Source organism: Moschus berezovskii, chromosome 8 (assembly GCF_049115385.1).
Source record: "Moschus berezovskii isolate FMDL1 chromosome 8, NW_MosBer_1.0, whole genome shotgun sequence".
NCBI lineage: Eukaryota > Metazoa > Chordata > Mammalia > Artiodactyla > Moschidae > Moschus > Moschus berezovskii.
In genome coordinates, this window is record NC_142467.1 from 479,763 (window position 1) to 501,323 (window position 21,561).

At 41.0% G+C, this 21,561-nt stretch overlaps 1 protein-coding gene across 2 annotated transcripts in view; it reads right to left on the bottom strand.

Annotated features, from left to right (window-relative positions):
* The window catches only part of WDR36 (WD repeat domain 36), a 42,431-nt gene extending 27,053 nt beyond the window's left edge, over positions 1-15,378 (bottom strand). For both annotated transcript variants that reach the window (XR_008686464.2, XM_055430428.2), the window contains exons 1-10: positions 15,107-15,378; positions 13,136-13,163; positions 10,455-10,555; positions 8,865-8,982; positions 6,995-7,127; positions 4,713-4,767; positions 3,022-3,154; positions 2,574-2,749; positions 2,041-2,161; positions 1,485-1,550 (exon numbers count right to left, since the gene is read on the bottom strand). Coding sequence is in view for 1 of the 2 variants with exons in the window: in XM_055430428.2 (XP_055286403.2) it covers positions 1,485-1,550; positions 2,041-2,161; positions 2,574-2,749; positions 3,022-3,154; positions 4,713-4,767; positions 6,995-7,127; positions 8,865-8,982; positions 10,455-10,555; positions 13,136-13,163; positions 15,107-15,268 (1,093 nt within the window). In the remaining variant the exon portion in view is untranslated. The remainder of the gene's footprint in view (positions 1-1,484; positions 1,551-2,040; positions 2,162-2,573; positions 2,750-3,021; positions 3,155-4,712; positions 4,768-6,994; positions 7,128-8,864; positions 8,983-10,454; positions 10,556-13,135; positions 13,164-15,106) is intronic.
* Between the last annotated feature and the right edge of the window lie 6,183 nt (positions 15,379-21,561).

Genomic DNA, 21,561 nt, shown 5'->3' on the forward strand with positions numbered 1-21,561 from the left:
AATACCACCGAGTCGGACACGACTGAGAGACTGAACTGAACTGAATCTTAAATATGCAGGACCAGTAAGAGAAAAACTAAAAACCTTTACTGAGGAACATTAAAGACGACTTGAATGGGGATATATCATATTCCTAGATGAGACAATTCTTAAAAGATATCAAATCTCTCCAATTTGATTCTAAGAATTATAACTGTGGATGTTGATGTAAAATTAATTCTGAAATTCATCTGGAAGTATGTACATGTATGAATAGCCAGGATATCAACTTACAAAGAAGTTTAATTATAAATAAGCCTGAATATTTTTAACAAAAATGATAAAAAACGTGGGCATGAATAGAAAATTTAAAAATCCCTTCTGGCAGAAAGATGGGACCCTTCCCACTTTGAGGCTTTCTGTAAGCTCTTTTCCATCTTTAGATTCTGCATTCCACAGATGACACCACCCTTATGGCAGAAAGTGAAGAAGAACTAAAGAATCTCTTGATGAAAGTGAAAGAGGAGAGTGAAAAAAGCTGGCTTAAAGCTCAACATTCAGAAAACTAAGATCATGGTAGGCGGTCCCATCACTTCACGGCAAATAGATGGGGAAACAATGGCTGACTTTATTTTGGGGGGCTCCAAAATCATTGCAGATGGTAACTGCAACATGAAATTAAAAGACACTTACTCCTTGGGAGGAAAGTTATGACCAACCTAGACAGCATATTAAAAAAAAGCAAGAGACATTATTTTGCCAACAAAGGTCCGTCTAGTCAAGGCTATGGTTTTTCCAGTGGTCATGTATGGATGTGACAGTTGGACCATAAAGAAAGCTGAGCGCCAAAGAACTGATGCTTTTGAACTGTGGTGTTGGAGAAGACTCTTGAGAGTCCCTTGGACTGCAAGAGATCCAACCAGTCCATCCTAAAGGAGATCAGTCCTGAGTGTTCACTAGAAGGACTGATGTTGAAGCTGAAACTCCAATACTTTGGCCACCTGATGCGAAGAACTGACTCATTTGAAAAGACCCTGATGCTGGGAAAGATTGCGGGCAGGAGGAGAAGGGGACGAGAGAGGATGAGATGGTTGGATGGCATAACCAACTCAATGGACATGGGTTTGGGTAAACTCTAGGAGTTGGTGATGGACAGGGAGGCCTGGCGTGCTGCCGTCTGTGGGGTCGCAAAGAGTCAGACACGACTGAGTGACTGAACTGAACTGAGCAGATGGCTCCAATTGCATTATCACTGTCTTCTGGTGGTAGCATTATGTTTTTACCACCTAAGATACCTAACTCTTCAATCTTACAGTAGCACCTCAACCACTTCTACAGCAATACTGACTTACAGATCTTATTACTGCTCTTTCATATAAGGGAATTCTATTTTATCCTAAGAAAGAGGAAATTTAATAATGAAACCTCCTCTGGTTATCTCCCAGACTCTGTGAGATGAATTTTTTTATGACCAGTAGCTTTTTTTCCATTTTGCAAAGACCTACCATGTCCCAAGCTCTTGTTAAATTTTTCATGTACTGTGGAAAATGACTGGAGTGTTCCATCCTGACCTGTTGATATACACAGAAAATGTCTAATCAAGCTTCATCAAAACAATGGACCATTTGAATCATGACACTTATAAAATTAGATTCTATAAAAAGTTTGAAGTTAGTTGGCAGCGCTTTAAAAGGAAGCTGATTTTAACTACCTCATTTATAATATTCAACTGCCCATGGAATGCCATTTAGTAAAAACAAAGGATAAAATGAGGTGCTAATAAATGCCAGCAGATTATCTGAACAGGCAAGGGCCACATTTCTGGAATTTGTCCATTCTGACTCCAACGATTACGAAACAGAATGACATTCCAAATAAAAGTATTATCAGCTAGTGTTTACTGAAGTATTCAAAAACAATCACCTCATTTTACCCAGATTTTCAAGTCTCTCAAAGGGACATCTGAATCTAAAAATGTATAAATATCAAACCTAGTAAATATCAAACACTTTGTTCTCATTACCTGCTGAATTAAACTAACAGCACAAAGCAGAAACTCACTTGCACTAAGAATCTGTTGTCCATTTTGTCCATAATATCTTATTTTGGTAAGAGGGGCACTATGTCCCATTCTGAATCTCAGAAGCCGGCCTTCACCTGCAGGACCATCAAATATCCATATCTGCCAAGAAATGAAAAAAAGTAAGGCTTTTCCTACAAGAGATCTGCAAGCAGTCAAACCATCTTCTACATAAATCTACTGGCATTGGGTAATGCCTGCAGATCACTGATCCTGCAGTACAGGTTAGGGAAAAGATAAGCTAACTCTCTCCAACTCCAATAACCTTGCCTGGAAAATCCCATGGACACAGCCTGGCGAGAGACAGTTCACAGGGTCACAAAGAGTCAGACATGACTGAGCAACTGAGCACAGCACAACTCTCTCACTTCATGAAAATCAGGCAGTCTGCTATGCCTTTTATTTCATCTATATCACTGTCTTATCCCATATTCCTTTTACCCGCTAGGTTTCAGGCTGATACATCAAAGCAGGCTTGTAATAACCCAAAGGAAGGTGGCAATAACCACAGTACCCTGAGAGCGTTGTCAGCACCGTTTGTGACCAGAAGCGGCTCTCTGTGGAGAAATGTCAGTCCAGCAATCGCTGTAGAATGTGCATTTCTCATTTGATTGATTAACTTTTTGTCTTCTAGATCCCAGAGTCCAATATGGCCACATGGGCTTCCAGCTGCCATTACCGGGTGACCATCTGTTGTTAAGATAGAATACACTAAGAAAAACATGCACCATCAAACAACTTAACAATGCTTCTCTCCACTCTTTTAATCCATAAATATAGATTTAAAATAAAAGACTATAAACCAATCATCTACCAATACTCCTTTGGCTCTTTATCTTCCAGTATTTCATTCATTTCCATTAGATTAAATTATAAACAAATATTAAGAAAACTTCTATGAACTTCAAAGTAATACATCTGAAGTGTTCTTAATTTTCATCCATAAACAAGTTAAGAGTTACCTGTGCGAAATGAAATCGAAGTAATAGGTCCCCAGTCTTGACAAAACTTCATTAACGTTTCATCAAATTTAATGTTGTGAATGATAACCTGACCTGACATGAGACCAACAGCCACAATATCTACAGCTGGTGCCTGAAAATTAAATGATTCAACTTATTTTCTTAATCAAATAGCTTTAATAATACTGATGATCACATCATTATTTATGTGTTACCAAAATAAGTATTAATAATGGAATATATTTCTGGAGATGGCAAAAACAACGAATATTGTCATTCTGGCATACTTTAATTGATATCTGGCATAGAAGTGTTTAGGAATGGTTTTTCCAAATTACTTCCCAGCTTCAGTCTGGTAGTCGTCATCATTTCCCCACCCACAAACATAGTTAACTCATTAAGAAAACAGCCATAATACAAAAGGAACTGATATGTGAAATCAATACAGATCATTATTGCCTAAATGGAAACCAAAAAAAGACAACCCTTAGAAAACATGTAAAGGCTCGCCATATGCACGGCAACATAAAAGGCCAACTACAAAGGAAGTGAAGAATTGTCTACCCAAAGAATGCAAGAAAAACCTATAACCCATGTTAAAAGGCAAATAGGTTATACAATTAGTCTGTTCCAGCTCTAACAGTCTATGACTTTAATCTTCATTTTATACAGTAGTATTACATACAGACTCTATATTACGTTTCTGTATTTAAGAACAGAAGATCAATGTCCAATACCATTACAAAATGAAATCAGGCTAAACATGTGATTAATTTGCCATCAAGTAATTACTATGCATGAGACCCTGTGTAGAAGCTGAGGATATGAAAACAAATACGACGGCTGGCCCTCAAAGAACCTAATCATCACCTTTGGGATCTTCTGGGCAGGTGAAAGCAAAGCAAGGTGACGGAAGTCAGAGAATGAGGACTGAATATAAACCGAGCAGGTGTAAGCAAGGGGTATTTGGAAAGATAAGGTGCACGGCCCGTATACATGTCCAACATGTAAGGTTCTCTGCAGCAATACAGCCATTCAGACATACAGTTCTACAAACTCATAAAGACAAAAAGCAGTTATATCTGGAAGAGTCCAGCATCTAATGAACAATTAATACTGGGCACTGATTGAAGGTAGGAGGAGAAGGGGACGACAGAGGATGAGATGGCTGGATGGCATCACTGACTCAATGGAGATGAGTCTGAGTAAACTCCGGGAGTTGATGATGGACAGGGAGGCCCGGCGTGCTGTGGTCCATGGGGTCACGAAGGCTCAGACACGACTGAGAGACTGAACTGAACAGACCAATTAGCTCAAGTCACAAATCCCTCAACACACTGACAAAGTTCTCTGTACGACCTACAAACTCACCTGCTTCACTGAAAAACCTCATCTCCACACTGACCAAGGCACTGGACTCTATATGCATACAAAATGATGGGTAAACACGGATCCACACCAACCACAGGATTAAGAGACTAATTCCAGGCAAAAAGGTTTTCACAAATATTTATAAACAAAGGCATTGTTTTCAATTCTATTTCCAAAACACTGTTTTGTGGGGTAATATTTATAAAAAACTAGTCTATACATTATTTTGTCTTTAGGTCCACACATATGGTTGGCCCCTGAAACTTAAAGATCCTACTATTGCCTTCATTTCTTATCTAACTTAACAGAAAAATACTAACCTGCTGAAGCGCTGTCACTCCAACTTTCCATCCCGCAAATGTATACAGAAGTTTACTACAAAAGGAAAAATAGTTGAAAGCTATTTTTTGGAGGGGAGAAAAACAAAATTAATTACATATTAAAAAATGATATAGTAACTATTTATTAAGTTCTTACTCTGCCCCACACTGTTCTAAGTAGGTATATTAATCTATCTAACACTCAAAGTAATGCTATGACGTAAACAGCACCATTTTTCAGATGAAGAAATGAAGAAACTTAATCACATGAAAAAATTAAGCTTAAGATTACAAGGCTAATACTGACAGAGCCCAGAGAGACTCAGATCCTAAGCTGCTAAGAACTACGATACCATGCAGCCTCTTGGAGAAATTAAAAAGAGAAAGAAAAACAAACACATGAGTAAAAACTATTTTATGTGACAGATACAATTTAAAATAAAATCTTAGCATACAGGCAGACCTCACTGTTTACTGCAACATGATACCGGAACCCTGACACGAACAGGACTACTACCTGGTGACGGACAGGGAGGCCTGGAGCGCTGCGGCCAATGGGGTCGCAGAGTCGGACACGACTGGGTGACTGAATTGACAATGCCACGTGTATGCTACACGACTGTTATATGACAACAGTGACGCTGCTCTGAATTTCACAATCAAGCCATGAATGACAGCTTATAGAGCAGAGACACCTGTGATTCTTATAATGACAATAAAATATTTATCCATATACTAAATTCTTTAGGCACAGATTAGGTCACTCTCACACAAAACCTAAAGAGATAACCTTGGGGCAGAGAATATTTCCATCATTATTTCCTAGCCTATTACAGAACAGGTAGTCAATGATATTTGTTAAGCTGAACAGAAATACTGATTTAAAACTAATAACTAATAGGATAAACATTGATGAAAGTGAAAGAGGAGAGTGAAAAAGTTGGCTTGAAGCTCAACATTCAGAAAACGAAGATCATGGTATCTGGTCCCATCACTTCATGGGAAATAGATGGGGAAACAGTGGAAACAGTGTCAGACTTTATTTTTTTGGGCTCCAAAATCACTGTGGATGCTGACTGCAGCCATGAAATTAAAAGACACTTACTCCTTGGAAGAAAAGTTATGATCAACCTAGATAGCATGTTAAAAAGCAGAGACATTACTTTGCCAACAAAGATCCGTCTACTGAAGGCTATGGCTTTTCCAATGATCATGTATGGATGTGACAGTTGGACTGTGAAGAAAGCTGATCGCCAAAGAATTGATGCTTTTGAAATGTGGTGTTGGAGAAGACTCTTGAGAGGCCCTTCGACTGCAAGGAGATCCAACCAGTCCATTCTAAAGGAGATCAGTCCTGGGTGTTCACTCAAAGGACTGATGCTAAAGCTGAAACTGCAATACTTTGGCCACCTCATGCGACGAGTTGACTCACTGGAAAAGACTCTGATGCTGGGAGGGATTGCGGGCAGGAGAAGGGGAAGACAGAGAATGAGATGGCTGGATGGCATCACCGACTCTATGGACATGAGTTTGAGTGAACTCTGGGAGTTGGTGATGGACAGGGAGGCCTGTCATGCTGTGATTCATGGGGTCACAAAGAGTCGGACACGACTGAGAGACTGAACTAAACTAAACCTCTGAAAAACTTATTTTCCCTTTCGAATTTGTAAGGGCTTTGGAAAGGAAAATCTGGATGATCAAATATTTCTGACTGCTCTTTTAATGATTACACAAAGAAAACTGAGCTGCCACTCTATTCTCTGGATAAAATACAAATAACAGGCAGAGATGTTCACTGTCATTTATCTATCCCCCTAGCTATACTAACAATATTATAGACATTCATCATGTTCATGCTTGAAGATGAATATGCTTCTACCATGAAAACCATACCTAAATGCTAGCACTAAATAAACACTGACTTGTGTCGCCATCTAATGTTTTAGTTTATTGAGAAGCTATTCAGTGACAATCTCAATTATTTTTCTGATCTTGTGTACTAAAGCCTTCATTACAGTTTTATGAATTCTTTACAGTGACTAAAGATATTAGTATATAGTTTTTAATGAGCATTTATGAAGCTGCCTACCATGTTCCAGAACCATATCCCAGCTTTCAGATATGTGATTCCATGAGTAACAACCCCAGGAACAGGTATATTTACTGAAAACTCGCCAAAAAAGATATAAAAGAAAGGAGAATTGACAGACTTCAAGAATGCTTTAGGGAGTAATAGATGAGGATAAGGAAGGAATAACTTATGTTGTAAATACAGAGCTTACTTGGATTTTACATTCCATAACTGGAGGCTTCCTTGTTCACTGCCAAGAAGTATTTTATTCAAGTAGGTACTTGGGTGCAAAATTGCAGAAATTTTAAATACTGATTTATCGAAAGACAATTGCAGGTATTCTTCTACAAAAGTAAAGGTTATAAATAGTACACAAAATAAAACAGTTTAAAATATTTTTCATACACCTATATATTTAGCACTTAAAATCTACCATATCAAAGATTTATATACTAATATAAAGCAAAGACATATACTAACTTAGAAACATTCCCTGAGAAATTAAATATATGTGATAAGGGACAACTTGTAAATTTACTTAGATTGTCAAGAATTTTCTAAAAGTTCTAATATCAATCCTACTTAAAATGTTAGTCACTGCCAAACTGGTTTACAGGATGAAAATAAGAGTTCAAAAAAAAAAATGACACTAAGGGATCAGACTTAGTATTTTTATAATTTGATCAAGAGGCAGCTAATGTTCTGAATGAAGTGCATGGGAAGGAAGGTTCAACCATCTAAAGAGCCTGATCAGCTCCTCAAATATATAAAAAGTCAGAGGCAAACTTAAAATGAAACTAAAAGCAGGCCTTCTCAGTTACACGGAGGAGTAACGGAGGAGAGGAAAAGAACCTGCAGTCCTGCTGAGTGGAAAATGGCACAACCTGCTGTCTTTTGTCACAAGATCAAAACGTTTTTTGAAACATCACATGCTTAAAATTCCTGCGTGTGAATTTTGTTTTCTACTCTACAGTTCATCCATGATGAAAACACTTTCTCACTTAATTTCCCAATGAACTTGAGTATCAGAGAACGAACACTTCTCTTAAACTTTAGTTTCATTCTCTCTGGTTGCTGCTGCATACTCCAGGAGTATGTGTACCCCAGTTTAAGGAGCATAGATAACAGACAAGAATTATAGAATCTTTTACTTAAATATTATTTTAAAAGATTCTTGCCTCTATTTGTAACTAGCAGTCTTACTTAAGATCACTACAAACAGCTCCCTAAAAACACTGTGCTGCTGCAAGAGGAACAAAAAGCTGGCCATCAGTCTCAACAGAAAGCTGGCTGAACTCTTAAGAGTCAGATTCTCTAACTTCATAAAAGGCCTTTTTATATCTACCTGCATAGGGACTATGTTTGAAATTCTGTTCCCTCCACTTGAGCAAAGAAAAAACAAGAGTGGCTAATCTGTACAAGAACATGGAATGACTGCCAGGAGGGCAATCCCTAAGACTTTTTCTAAAAATAAACATACTACCTCAAAAAATGAGTTAATCAAGAGGTAACAAACGCTAAAAATGCACACAGATCAAAAAACTTAAAAGCTTTAATTCATGACAGACCCCACAGTCTTTTACCTGACGAAAGCTGGGGTTATTCTGGTGATAAATTCCTAACCTTTGGTGGTAACACGGCCCTATAAACATAGCACAGTGACACTGTTTAAGAAAATCACAATTAAAGGACACTGACTCATCCTTAGAAAAAGGATGTTTATCTTCCTTCAGATGACTGGATCTTCAAGTTTACTATTACAATCTCACTTATGAAAGTTGAAAATACAAACCAAGTATTACTCAGGTGGAAGTATACACCAAAATTCACCCCACAGAGAAAATATCACAAGTCATTAAACTTGGAGAACTATAATGCAAAGCATTATAAACAGCTCAACTACCTAAAACTGCTTAGCAATTTTTTTTACTTAGAACCCTTTTCCTTATACACATTAAAGATTCTTAAAAAGTTTTTACTGCTTACACGTGAAACCTCTGGTACAGAAGTCATCCTTACAGAGATATTTTAGTTACACACACACTATTCCAAGATAAAGCAATAAATTGGTTAATTCTTACCTTCTGAATATATGTGCCAAATAATAAGAACGCTGTCAGTATCAACAGAGATAACATGATCCCCAAAGGGTTGCAAAAGATGGATTTCTGCCTTATGACCCTTAAAGGTATGTACTACCTGCAATGTCAAAATTCAAAAGAATTTCATATTATTCATTCATCATGTAATATTATTTGTATTAACAACAAAAAAACACCCACGCAAATCCTGAAGATGCTCACATTAAGACATGTCCAATTTTCCATTACCCAAGGTTAGATCAACAAACAGCAAGGAATCACATGTTTTCACCTGCTCCCCCAGAGAGTACAATTATGAAACATGGGCTAGGAACACAGAAATGAAATCTTCAAGGCTCAGCTTTTCAAACAAGCTTAGGGAGAAGGAATGCAAACAGCTGGGTCCCTCAGCCAAGCCAACCAGCACAACTCCATGCATTCTAGAAAAGCGGGCTGTTCTAGAAGGCTGACCTCTACAGCCACCACCAGCTGGCTCCCACAGAAGACAAGGGACGGTGATATAGGATACTTCTCGCCTCCAGCTTTCTGTCTGGACACAGACGCTCTTACCCTGACAGCAGCAGCTATACCCTCACTAATTACAGTCCCTTCCCCCCCGGTTTCAGTCCTCACCAGGCTCCAGGAATGCTCTTTCTTCTCCTTCTCCCTCTGGCCCTATGGATGGTAATAGTTTCCTACAGTTCATAGTCTCTGATACCTTTCTACTCCTAATCTGTACATTTATCTCCCGGGAAAAACTGCACACTGCAATATTTTGAACAAAAAAAGGACCCTGACTCTCTAAAAAAACTTTTACTGACTTTCAAAACAAAAACTCCCATTAAAGAACTTTAAGTTGCCTTCCTCTGCCACAGGTAGAGATGATGGAAAACGCTGGTGACAAACATCGTTAGTCTGAGTCAGCCTTCGAGAAGCACAGTAATTCCATCACCTGGCTATCTAGCTACCCCCATGGCCACATTCCCTTTCATTCTGGACCACGAGCGGCAGGTCATCTCTCAAATTAGTCATCCCAGGACAAACTCAGAAACCAACAAGTAGATTAAGACAAGAAAAGATACTCCCTTAGTAGAGAGAGCAGAGGATCTAGCTTTTTCTATGTAGGCAACAAGCACCTGGGCCTTAGAAAATGAGTCATGGGCTATGATATTCATAAAGAAAAAATCAATCCACATAAAGCAGTGGTACAGATGTCAATCTCTTAGGAAAATATTTTTTAAATACTCTTGACTGAATCCTACCCCAACCAAATAAACAAAGTAGAAAATTCCAGAGATGCGACCTGGTTGGAAACAAACAAGCTGTAGCAGCTAGGTGCTCAAATGATTCTAAGGCTGATCCCAGGCAAAGAAAATTGAACTAAAGCATCACTTTTAACTGATTATGAAAATTTGATGAAATCAACTTTCTCTTTCTCCAGCAAAGTGAATATACATTAAAAAACAAACAAAAATAATACATTGAGAGTGTCTCAGATGAAGAAGAGCAACATTAAAGTTCCCTCCCACTACCATGACAATCAATCACTGACTGCAAAAAAAAAACGAAAAACAGTTCAACGATACAAACCTCTTTATTACGGGCAAATGCAGAGAAAACATTCCCATAAGCAGCAAAGACTAACCTCCCATCAGCTGCCATACAGCAGATGTCCTGTGGGAGAGAGTTACCTGGAAAAAAAGAAATATAAAATGAAAAAAGTAAACATATTTTTTAAGAAATAAAGATATTTAAGATTGTGGAACAAATACAGACTTCAATTATGCATATAACATCTTTAATTTCTTATAATTTAAAAATATGTATGTATGACAGAGCATAAAATTTAGACTTCAGTGTTATTTTAGACATCTAATAATAACAATCACACTGAAAATATGGCATCACCTTGACTTTCCCTAAGAGAATTAATGTCCAGTATCTGCGGACACAAGAACATAATCCTAAAGAACTGAGAAGCTTTTTGAGGTTATTTGGGGAAAAAAATCCTCACTCAATACACAAAACTCTGGCAGATGGTCATCTAATCTCCACGTGAATGCCTTCAGCAACATCAAGCTCCTAACAACTTCAGAATATTTTAAAAGTAGGTCAAAACTGAGAACTCTTAACTCCACCGTTTGGAGTAACTTAAAAAAAAAATCCATATGATATTCTACACGCTGACCCTTTCAAGTGAATAGTATGGTTTCCACTTAGTCTTCTCCAAGGTAAACATGCCTATCACCTCCAGCCATTCCTCATCAGGATTTCCTGATTCCTCTTTCACTACCATGGTCACATGGGCTTTTACTTTTTATTTCCCATTTTGGGGGCAGGGCCGTTAAAATATAGAGAATTGTTTTAAGTATCGTTCACGCTGTTATTCCATTTCCAAATACTACTTTTATAGGTTTATCATTTTAGTATTGCCCTTCTACCGCCTTCTATAACCTTTTTAAAAAATTAAATTTATCAGACATACACTCTAAATCCATATAGCTCTGTTTCTCTTACAAAGATCACATTTGATGGTGAAACTAGAATCTCTCAGTCCTGGCAAGCTCTTCATTCTATAAAAGAGTTTTAAAAAGAAAAAAAATTCTTCCATTGCAAAAAAATATCAAAATGTGGGAAAAAGGAAAACTCTTTCTTACAATGGAATGATAGAATCAGAAAATCACTATTTGATAATCATCCTATTAATAACTCAGGTGAGAATCACCACTAAATGATAGTCAGCAGTACATGAAACTTTGAACAGTAAAGACTATATAAAGTGAAAGTGAAGTTGCTCAGTCGTGTCCTACTCTTTGCGACCCCATGGACTGTAGCCTACCACGCTCCTCCGTCCATGGGATCTCCCAAGCAAGATTACTGGAGTGGATTGCCATTTCCTTCTCCAGGGGATCTTCACGACCCAGGGATCGAACCCGGGTCTTCCTCATTGTTCAGTTCAGTCGCTCAGTCGTGTCCAACTCTCTGCGACCCCATGAATTGCAGCACGCCAGGCCTCCCTGTCCATCACCAATTCCCAGAGTTCACCCAAACCTATGTTCCTCGAGTCAGTGATGCCATCCAACCATCTCATCCTCTGTCATCCCCTTCTCCTGCCCTAAATCTTTCCCAGCATCAGGGTCTTTTCAAATGAGTCAGCTCTCTGCATCAGGTGGCCAAAGTATTGGAACTTCAGCCTCAGCATCAGTTCTTCCAATGAATATTCAGGACTGATCTCCTTTAGGATGGACTGGTTGGATCTCCTTGCAGTCCAAGGGACTCTCAAGAGTCTTCTCCAGCACCACAGTTCAAAAGCATCAATTCTTCAGTGCTCAGCTTTCTTTATAGTCCAACTCTCACATGACCACTGGAAAAACCATAGTCTTGACTAGACGGACCTCTGTTGGCAAAGTAATGTCTTTTCTTTTTAATATGCTGTCTAGGTTGGTGATAACTTTCCTTGCAAGGAGTAAGCATTGTAAGCAGACACTTTACTGTCTGAGAAGACTGAGATGTCTGAGAGTGAGACGGTAAAGTGTCTGCCTACAATGAGGAAAACCCGGGTTCGATCCCTGGGTCGTGAAGATCCCCTGGAGAAGGAGATGGCAATCCACTGCAGTACTCTCGCTTGGGAGATCCCATGGACGAAGGAACGTGGTGGGCTCCAGTCCATGGGGTCGCAGAGAGTTGGACTCAACTGAGCGACTTCACTTTCGCTTTCAATGTGTCTTACCACATGCACTCACTACACTGATTAGCTACAAAGGGCAAGTCTTTAAAAGGAGCTGCTTGATAAATGTCACCTTAATCAAATGATCAAAATTTTCACTGCCAGGAAAAAGACTAACCAATAGCATGTGCCTCCTGATATGTTTCACTGAGAATTCAGCATCATTTCTTTGCTACTCTTGCAACACTGCAGAACGTGAATCTAATCATGAGGAAGTATCAGAAATAGTCAAATTGAAGAATATTCTTTAAAAAAGACTAGCCTACACTACTCTAAAAATTATCAATGTTGTAAACCACGAAGAGAGATGAATTAGTTTAAAGAAGACCAAAGAGAAATGACAACTGAAAGTAACAAACAATCCTGTCCTGGACATTTTTGTTAGCTATGTACATTTACCATAAATACACGCCTAAATCTTTATAAGTTTCACATATAAAAGTCAAATTTTATATGTGAAAAAGTCTTAAATTTAAGTCAAAATTTTAAAAGAATGTTAAAAGATACTAAACACGCACAAATTCAGGATAAAGTCTATACTTACTTACTGCAACCAGACTAAGTTTCTGAACCTGTTTTTAAAAAAAAGAACAAATGATTAAATTTTTACTAACCAAAAAATTATTATAATAATCTAGTACTTAAAGATTAAGCTCTAACCTCATACATAAATTTGCTATGCGGTCCTTCCTTAAAAAGACACTGATGATACTAATTTTCATTACTAGCCGATTAGTCACTCAGTTCAGTTCAGTCGCTCAGTCGTGTCCAACTCTTTGAGGCCCCATACACTGTAGTCCACAAGGCTCCTCTGTCCATGGAATTCTCCAGGCAAGAATACTGGAGTGGGTAGCCATTCCTTTCTCCAGGGGATTTTCCTGACCCAGGGCTTGAACTCGGGTCCTGCATTGCAGGCAGATTCTTTTACAGTCTGAGCCTCCAGGGAAGCCCATTCTCATTATTAGGAAAGCTTATATTTTCTACTATTTCATCAGTGATGGAAGAGTAGGCATCACATATAGTTTTAAGTATATGGGTCATGTAATAAATATTTTAAGGCTTTGCAATCTGTGAGGTCTTTGTTGCAATCATTCAACTGATAACATATCACAGAAGCAGCCACATATGGTAAAAAAAAAAGTGCATGACTGTATTCCAATAAATTTGATTTATGGATATATAATCTTTAAAACTATCATATGCTGTGAAATATTATTCTTCTTTTGATTATTTCCCGGCCATTTAAAAACGTCAAAACCATCTAGCTCAGAAGGATAGAGCACAGAAGGGTATAAGGAGTAATTCAAGAATGTGACAGTGTAAGACTAAAAGTGCCCTTGAAGATGAATTAAATAATCTATGTTTCTTAATTGAGAGTAGATGGATATCTCCATCCCACTCGAAATCTGACTGTACTGCATCCTGCGACTATGCAAATTTTACTTGGAGATTATGCTACTATTAGAATAAACACAGACAGAATAAAACAAATAAAAATGTCACAGGTCATACAAAAACAAAATGTTGGCAGAATTGGCTTGCAGGCTGTTGTTTGTGGGCCCCAGCCTATGGTTACTGATCCAGCTACGTGACTTTGAGAAACCGCTCTGTGCCTCAAATTCCTCACTTATAAATTAAGGATTAAAACGGGTCCCTAATTTTAAAGGATTATTGTGAGGATTCAATGAGTAAAATGTGTGTGAAGAGTTAGAATGGAGTCAGTCATACAGTAAATGTTCAATAAGTGTTAGGTGCTATCACCAACACCGTCTCTATCTCGGAGATGGCCTTCCCTTTCCATACCTCACTTGCTCTTCCACTAATTATACTTGTTACCAACAACCAGTCTTCTTGCTAACAATCCACCTGATTTTCACAATCCTTCAAGGAAAGCTTATATTTTCTAGGAGTACAACTTTACATCAGGTTCCAGGAAAAGTGCTTGATTAACACTGAGTAGTTTTAACCTCCTCCTCAAGTAAGGCCCCACCTTTCACAGAGCATACCTTCATCTGGAGAAGACGAAAGAAGGAAACAGTAACAAAAGGCTATTTCAAAGACTGATGATACATTTTAGAGAAAAAACCATCAGTAACAAGCAGGAAGGCCGTTGGGCAAATAACAGCTTTTTCTGAGATCTGGTTTCCTAGTGCATGTAAGGGTGCTACAAAACAATGAACATCCTTCTTGGAAAGAAACGCTGCAAGGTTTGGAGCATGTGGCACCTCTGAACTTTCTCGTGGTGGCTGAGCCTAACCTCACCCTCCCCAGCTACCCCAGCGTACTCCGGCCCGCGTCTCTAACGCGGTTCCCGTCAGGGACTGCACAGTGAGATGCCTCGCAGCTCCTTCTAAGTAAATAGGGCCGGGGGAGCGGTTTCCTTCACCGCGTTTATTTCCAACCAGCACTGTCGCGGAGCCGCGACGTCCCCCGCAACCCCCCAGCCGGACCGCTGCCGGGGCTCGTCGCAGGCGCACGGCCCGGGCGGAGGGCGGCGCGACCCCGGGGCACTCACGTCGTAGGTGTGGAAGCTCTTGCCCACGCACGTGGTCACGTAGAACCGGCGCTTCAGCGCGCTGAACCGCACCGCGTGGGGAATGTCGCTGCTGAAGAGCCCCAAGGCCCGGAACCCGGCGAAAAGGGCGCTGGCGGTGCGTTCGCCCGGGCCCCGCTCCATCGCGGCCGCCGACGGCCTCCTCGCGCCTCCAGTCCTGGGAGACCGCGCGCCCGGGCCCGTCAGAGCGTCTCGCGCGGCACAACCCTCGGCCGGCGCTTCCGGCGCCCTGGCGCTTCCGGTGCTCGCGGCCAATCGAGCGAGCGGAGGCGGTCTTCGGTGCAGCTGAAAAGTGGCTCCCCGCGGGACGCGATGGGGAGCCAACACCGAGTTCCGCGGCCCCAGTGTAGCGCACGATGAGCGCGATCCCCGCCGTCCCGGACTAGCGGACCCGAGGCCGCCTTCCCGGAGGGGCGGGGCCGAGAGGGGAAGCCCGCCGCCGGGAGAGTGAGGTGAGGGCACGCGGAAACCCTAGCCCGGGCGTTCCGCGCGGACACGTCTAATCCGAATGGGGCTGGGGACGCTTCGAAAGGCCCGGGCCTCCCGGTGGCTCGGCCGGTGTCGAGTCCGCCTGCAGCGCGGAGCCCCGGGTTCGATCCCGGGTGTGGAAGATCCGCTGGCGGAGGGACCGGCTACCCGCGCGCGTGTTCTGGAGCGTTCCAGTGACTGTCGGCCGTAGGGTCGCAAAGAGGCGCGCGTGACTGAGGGACGCTCACTGTTTTAAACGCCCTTATCTTCTGGAGATACGTGTTTATGGATGAAATTATATTACTGGGAATTGCCTTGCAAAATAATCGGAGATGACGTGCAGGGTTTATATGACCTGCATTTTTCTATACGTTTGTATTAAAGATTGATAATTGTTGAATCTGGGGAATGGCTGTGTGAAAGATCATAATACTGCTCTTAGGCTTCCTTATAAAATTGAAATTTGCCATAGTAAAAATGTTTTTGTTTGTATTTTGCAGAATATGTTTAAGATAAAATATAGATTGGAATATTCATGGATTATTAATTTTTAACCTATAAGCCATAGAAATATGTACAAATGGTTTTAATTATCAGGTAAACATTAAGAATGTTCTAAATTGTGCATAATACAGATACTGTGTTTATCATTGCAAAAAAAAGTCTTCTGTCCATATTGTCAATTTTGGGGGAAAATTGAAAAAGTTTCCTGGTCAGGACTTTACAGTTCACAAAGGCTTTGATAATACCCACGGATGATGATTTGAAGGCGGAATTGATGCTTGTGAACTGTGCTGTTGGAGAAGACTCTTGAGAGCCCCTTGGACTTCCGGGAGATCCAATCAGTCCATTCTAAAGGAGATCACCCCTGAATATTCATCAGAAGGACTGATGCTGAAGCTGCAATACTCGTAATGCGAAGAGCCGACTCATTGGGAAAGACCCTGATGCTGGGAAAGAGTGACGGCGGGAGGAGAAGGGGACGACAGAGGGTGAGAAGGTTGGACGGCATCACGGACTCGATGGACATGAGCTTGAGCAGGCTCCGGTGATGGTGATGGACAGGGAGGCCTGGCGAACTGCAGTCCATGAGGTTGCAAACAGTCAGACACGACTGAGCAACTGAACAACAATCATCTTTATATAGTCCTCAAATAGATATTTATGGCAAAAATTATTGTTTTACAAATGAGGAAATCAACTCATTGGTGTTAAATGATTTGTCCAGTTCCAAGTTTGCTGCTGCTGCTGTTAAGTCGCTTCAGTCGTGTCCGACTCTGTGCGACCCCACAGGCGGCAGCCCACCAGGCTCCCCCGTCCCTGGGATTCTCAAGCAAGAACACGAGTGGGTGGCCATTTCCTTCTCGAATGCAGGAAAGTGAAAGTGAAGTTCCAAGTTTATTTAGTGCCAAATCCAGGCTAGAACAAGTTTTATGAAAGGTTAAGGAAAGACCTTTGGCATTGCTTTTCTTTGGGATTGGAATGAAAACTGACCTTTTCCAGTCCTGTGGCCACTGCTCAGTTTTCCAAATTTGCTGGCCTATTGAGTGCAGCACTTTCACAGCATCATCTTTCAGGATTTGAAATAGCTCAACTGGAATTCCATCACCTCCACTAGCTTTGTTCATAGTGATGCTTTCTAAGGCCCACTTGACTTCCTATTCCAGCATGTCTGGCTCTAAGTGAGTGATCACACCGTTGTGATTATCCGGGTCATGAAGATCTTTTTTTGTACAGGTTTTCTGTGTATTCTTGCCACCTCTTCTTAACATCTTCTGCTTCTGTTAGGTCCATATCATTTCTGTCCTTTATCGATCCCATCTTTGCATGAAATGTTCCCTTGGTGTCTCTAATTTTCTTTATGAGATCTCTAGTCTTTCCCTTTCTATTGTTTTCCTCTATTTCTTTGCATTGATCGCTGAGGAAGGCTTTCTTATCTCTCCTTGCTATTCTTTGGAACTCTGCATTCAGATGTTTTTATGTTTCCTTTTCTCCTTTGCTTTTCGCTTCTCTTCCTTTCACAGCTATTTGTAAGACCTCCTCAGACAGCCATTTTGCTTTTTTGCATTTCTTTTCCATGGGGATGGTCTTGGTCCCTGTCTCCTGTACAATGTCACAAACCTCCATCCATAGTTCATCAGGCACTCTGTCTATCAGATCTAGTCCCTTAAATCTATTTCTCACTTCCACTATATAATCATAAAGGATTTGATTTAGGTCATACCTGAATGGTCTAGTGGTTTTCCCTACTTTCTTCAATTTAAGTCTGAATTTGCCAATAAGGAGTTCATAATCGAAGCCACAGTCATGTCCCAGTCTTGTTTTTGCTAATTGTATAGAGCTTCTCCATCTTTGGCTGCAAAGAATATAATCAATCTGATTTCGGTGTTGTCCATCTGGTGATGTCCTTGTGTAGAGTCTTCTATTGTGTTGTTAGAAGAGGGTGTTTGCTTTGACCAGTGCGTTCTCTTGGCAAAACTCTGTTAACCTTTGCCCTGCTTCATTCTGCACTCCAGGGCCAAATTTGCCTGTTGCTCCTGGTGTTTCTTGATTTCCTACTTTTTCATTCCAGTCCCCTATAATGAAAAGGACATCTTTTTTGGGTGTTAGTTCTAAAAGCTCTTGTAGGTCTTCATAGAACCATTCAACTTCAGCTTCTTCAGCATTACTGGTCGGGGCATAGACTTGGATTACTGTGATATTGAATGGTTTGCCTTGGAAACGAACAGAGATCATTCTGTCATTTTTGAGATTGCATCCAAGTACTGCATTTTGGACTCTTTTGTTGACTATGATGACTAGTCTATTTCTTCTAAGGGATTCCTGCCCACAGTAGAGATCTAATGGTCGTTAAATTCACTCATTCCAGTCCATGTTAGTTCTCTGATTTCTAAAATGTCGGCGTTCACTCTTGCCTTCTCCTGTTTGACCACTTCCAATTTGCTTTGATTCATGGACATAGCATTCTAGGTTCCTGTGCAATATTGCTCTTTACAACATTGGGCCTTGCTTCTATCACCAGTAGGGTTCACAACCAGGTGGTGTTTTTGGTTTGGCGCCATCCCCTCATTCTTTCTGGAGTTAACTTCTCTACTGATCTCCAGTAGCTTATTGGGCACTTACCTACCTGGGGAGTTCATCTTTCAGGGTCCTATCTTTTTGCCTTTTCATACTGTTCATGGGATTCTCAAGGCAAGAATCCTGAAGTGGTTTGCCATTCCCTTCTCCAGTGGACCACATTTTGTCTGAGCTCTCCGCCATGACCCGTCCATCTTGGGTGGCCCTACACACCATGGCTCATCGTTTCATTGAGTTAGACATGACTGTGGTCCGTGTGATCAGATTGGCTAGTTTTCTGTGATTGTGGTTTCAGTCTGTCTGCCCTCTGATGCCCCCTCTCAGCGCCTGCCGGTTTAGTGGGGTTTCTCTTACCACGGACGTGGGGTATTTCCTCTTGGCCGCTAGCTGCTCCAGTGCCTCACACACTAGCAAAGTCACGCTCAAAATCCTCCAAGCCAGGCTTCAGCAATATGTGAACCATGAACTTCCAGATGTTCAAGGTGGATTTAGAAAAGGCAGAGGAACCAGAGATCAAATTGCCAACATCTGCTGGATCATCGAAAAAGCAAGAGGCTTCCAGGAAAACATCTATTTCTGCTTCATTGACTATGCCAAAGCCCTTGACTGTGTGGATCACAATAAACTGTGGAAAATTCTGAAAGAGATGGGAATACCAGACCACCTGACCTGACTTTTGAGAAACTTCTATGCAGGTCAGGAAGTATCAGTTAGAATGTGACATGGAACAACAGACTTGTTCCAAAAAGGAAAAGGAGTACGTCAAGGCTGTATATTGTCACCCTGCTTATTTAACTTTTATGCAGAGTACATCATGAAAAACACTGGGTTGGATGAAGCACAAGCTGGAATCAGGATTGCTGGGAGAAATATCAATAACCTCAGATATGCAGATGACACCACCCTTATGGCAGAAAGTGAACAATAACTAAAGAGCCTCTTGAGGAAAGTGAAAGAGGAGAGTGAAAAAGTTGGCTTAAAGCTGAACATTCAGAAAACTAAGATCATGGCATCTGGTCCCATCACTTCATGGGAAATAGATGGGGAAACAGTGGAAACAGTGGCTGACTTTATTTTTGGGGGCTCCAAAATCACAGCAGATGGTGACTGCAGCCATGATATTATAAGATGCTTACTCCTTAGAAGGAAAGTTATGACCAACCTAGACAGCATATTTAAAAGCAGAGACATTACTTTGCCAACAAAGGTCTGTCTAGTCAAGGCTATGGTTTTTCCAATGGTCATGTATAGATGTGAGAGTTGGACTATAAAGAAAGCTGAGCACTGAAGAATTGATGCTTTTGAACTGTGGTGTTGCAGAAGACTCTTGAGAGTCTCTTGGACTGCCTGCAAGGGGTCCAACCAGTCCATCCTAAAGAACATCAGTCCTGGGTGTTCACTGGAAGGACTGATGTTGAAGCTGAAACTCCAGTACTTTGGCCACCTGATACGAAGAGCTGACTCATTTGAAAAGACCCTGATGATGGGAAAGATTTAGGGCAGGAGGAGAAGGAGACGGCAGAGGATGAGATGGTTGGATGGTATCACCAACTCAATAGACATGAGTTTGGGTAAACTCCGGAAGTTGGTGATGGACAGGGAGGCCTGGCGAGCTGCAGTCTATAGTGTCGTGAAGAGTCGGACAGGACTGAGCAGCTAAACTGAATTGAAGGAGAGATCACTAACAGGCAGCCGGAGGGTGAGAGAAGTAATGCATTCAGCAATCTGATTTTCATGACCAAAGCTTGGACCACATGATGCGTGTGTATTCACATTAGATAAGAAACCTGAAGTTCCCAAAGATTGCCTAACTTCAGTTCAGTTCAGTTCAGTCGCTCAGTCGTGTCCAACTCTTTGCAACTCCATGAACCACAGCACGCCAGGCCTCCCTGTTGATCACCAACTCCCGGAGTTTACCCAAACTCATGTTCATTGAGTCAGTGATGCCATCCAACCATCTCACCCTCTGTTGTCCACTTCTCCTCCTGCTCTCAATCTTTCCCAGTATCAGGGTCTTTTCAAATGAGTCAGCTCTTCACATCAGGTGGCCAAAGTACTGGAGTTTCAGCTTCAACATCAGTCCTTCTAATGAATATTCAGGACTGATCTCCTTTAGGATGGACTTCTTGGATCTCCTTGCAGTCCAAGGGACTCTCAAGAGTCTTCTCCAACACCACAGTTCAAAAGCATCAGTTCTTCGGTGCTCAGCTTTCTTTATAGTACAATTCTCAAGTCCATACACGACTACTGGGAAAACCATAGCCTTGACTAGACGGACCTTTATTGGTACAGTAATGTCTCTGCTTTTTAATATGTTGTCTAGTTTGGTCATAACTTTCTTTCCAAGGAGTAAGCATCTTTTAATTTCATGGCTGCAGTCACCATCTGCAGTGATTTTGGAGCCCCCCAAAATAAAGTCAGCCACTGTTTCCACTGTTTCCCTATCTATTTGCCATGAAGTGATGGGACCAGATGCCATGATCTTAGTTTTCTGAATGTTGAGTTTAAGTCAACATTTTCACTCTCCTCTTTCACTTTCATCAAGAGGCTCTGTAGTTCTTCTTCACTTTTTGCCATAAGGGTGGTGTCGTCTGCATATCTGAGGTTATTGATGTTTCTCCCAGCAATCCTGATTCCAGCTTGTGCTTCATCTAGCCCAGCGTTTCTTATGATGTACTCTACATATAAGTTAAATAAGCAGGGTGACAATATACAGCCTTGACGTACCTCTTTTCCTTTTTGGAACCAGTCTGTTGTTCAGTGTCAAGTTCTAACTGTTGCTTCCTGACCTGCAGGCAGGTTTCTCAAGAGGCAGGTCAGGTGGTCTGGTATTTCCATCTCTTTCAGAATTTTCCACAGTTTATTGTGAT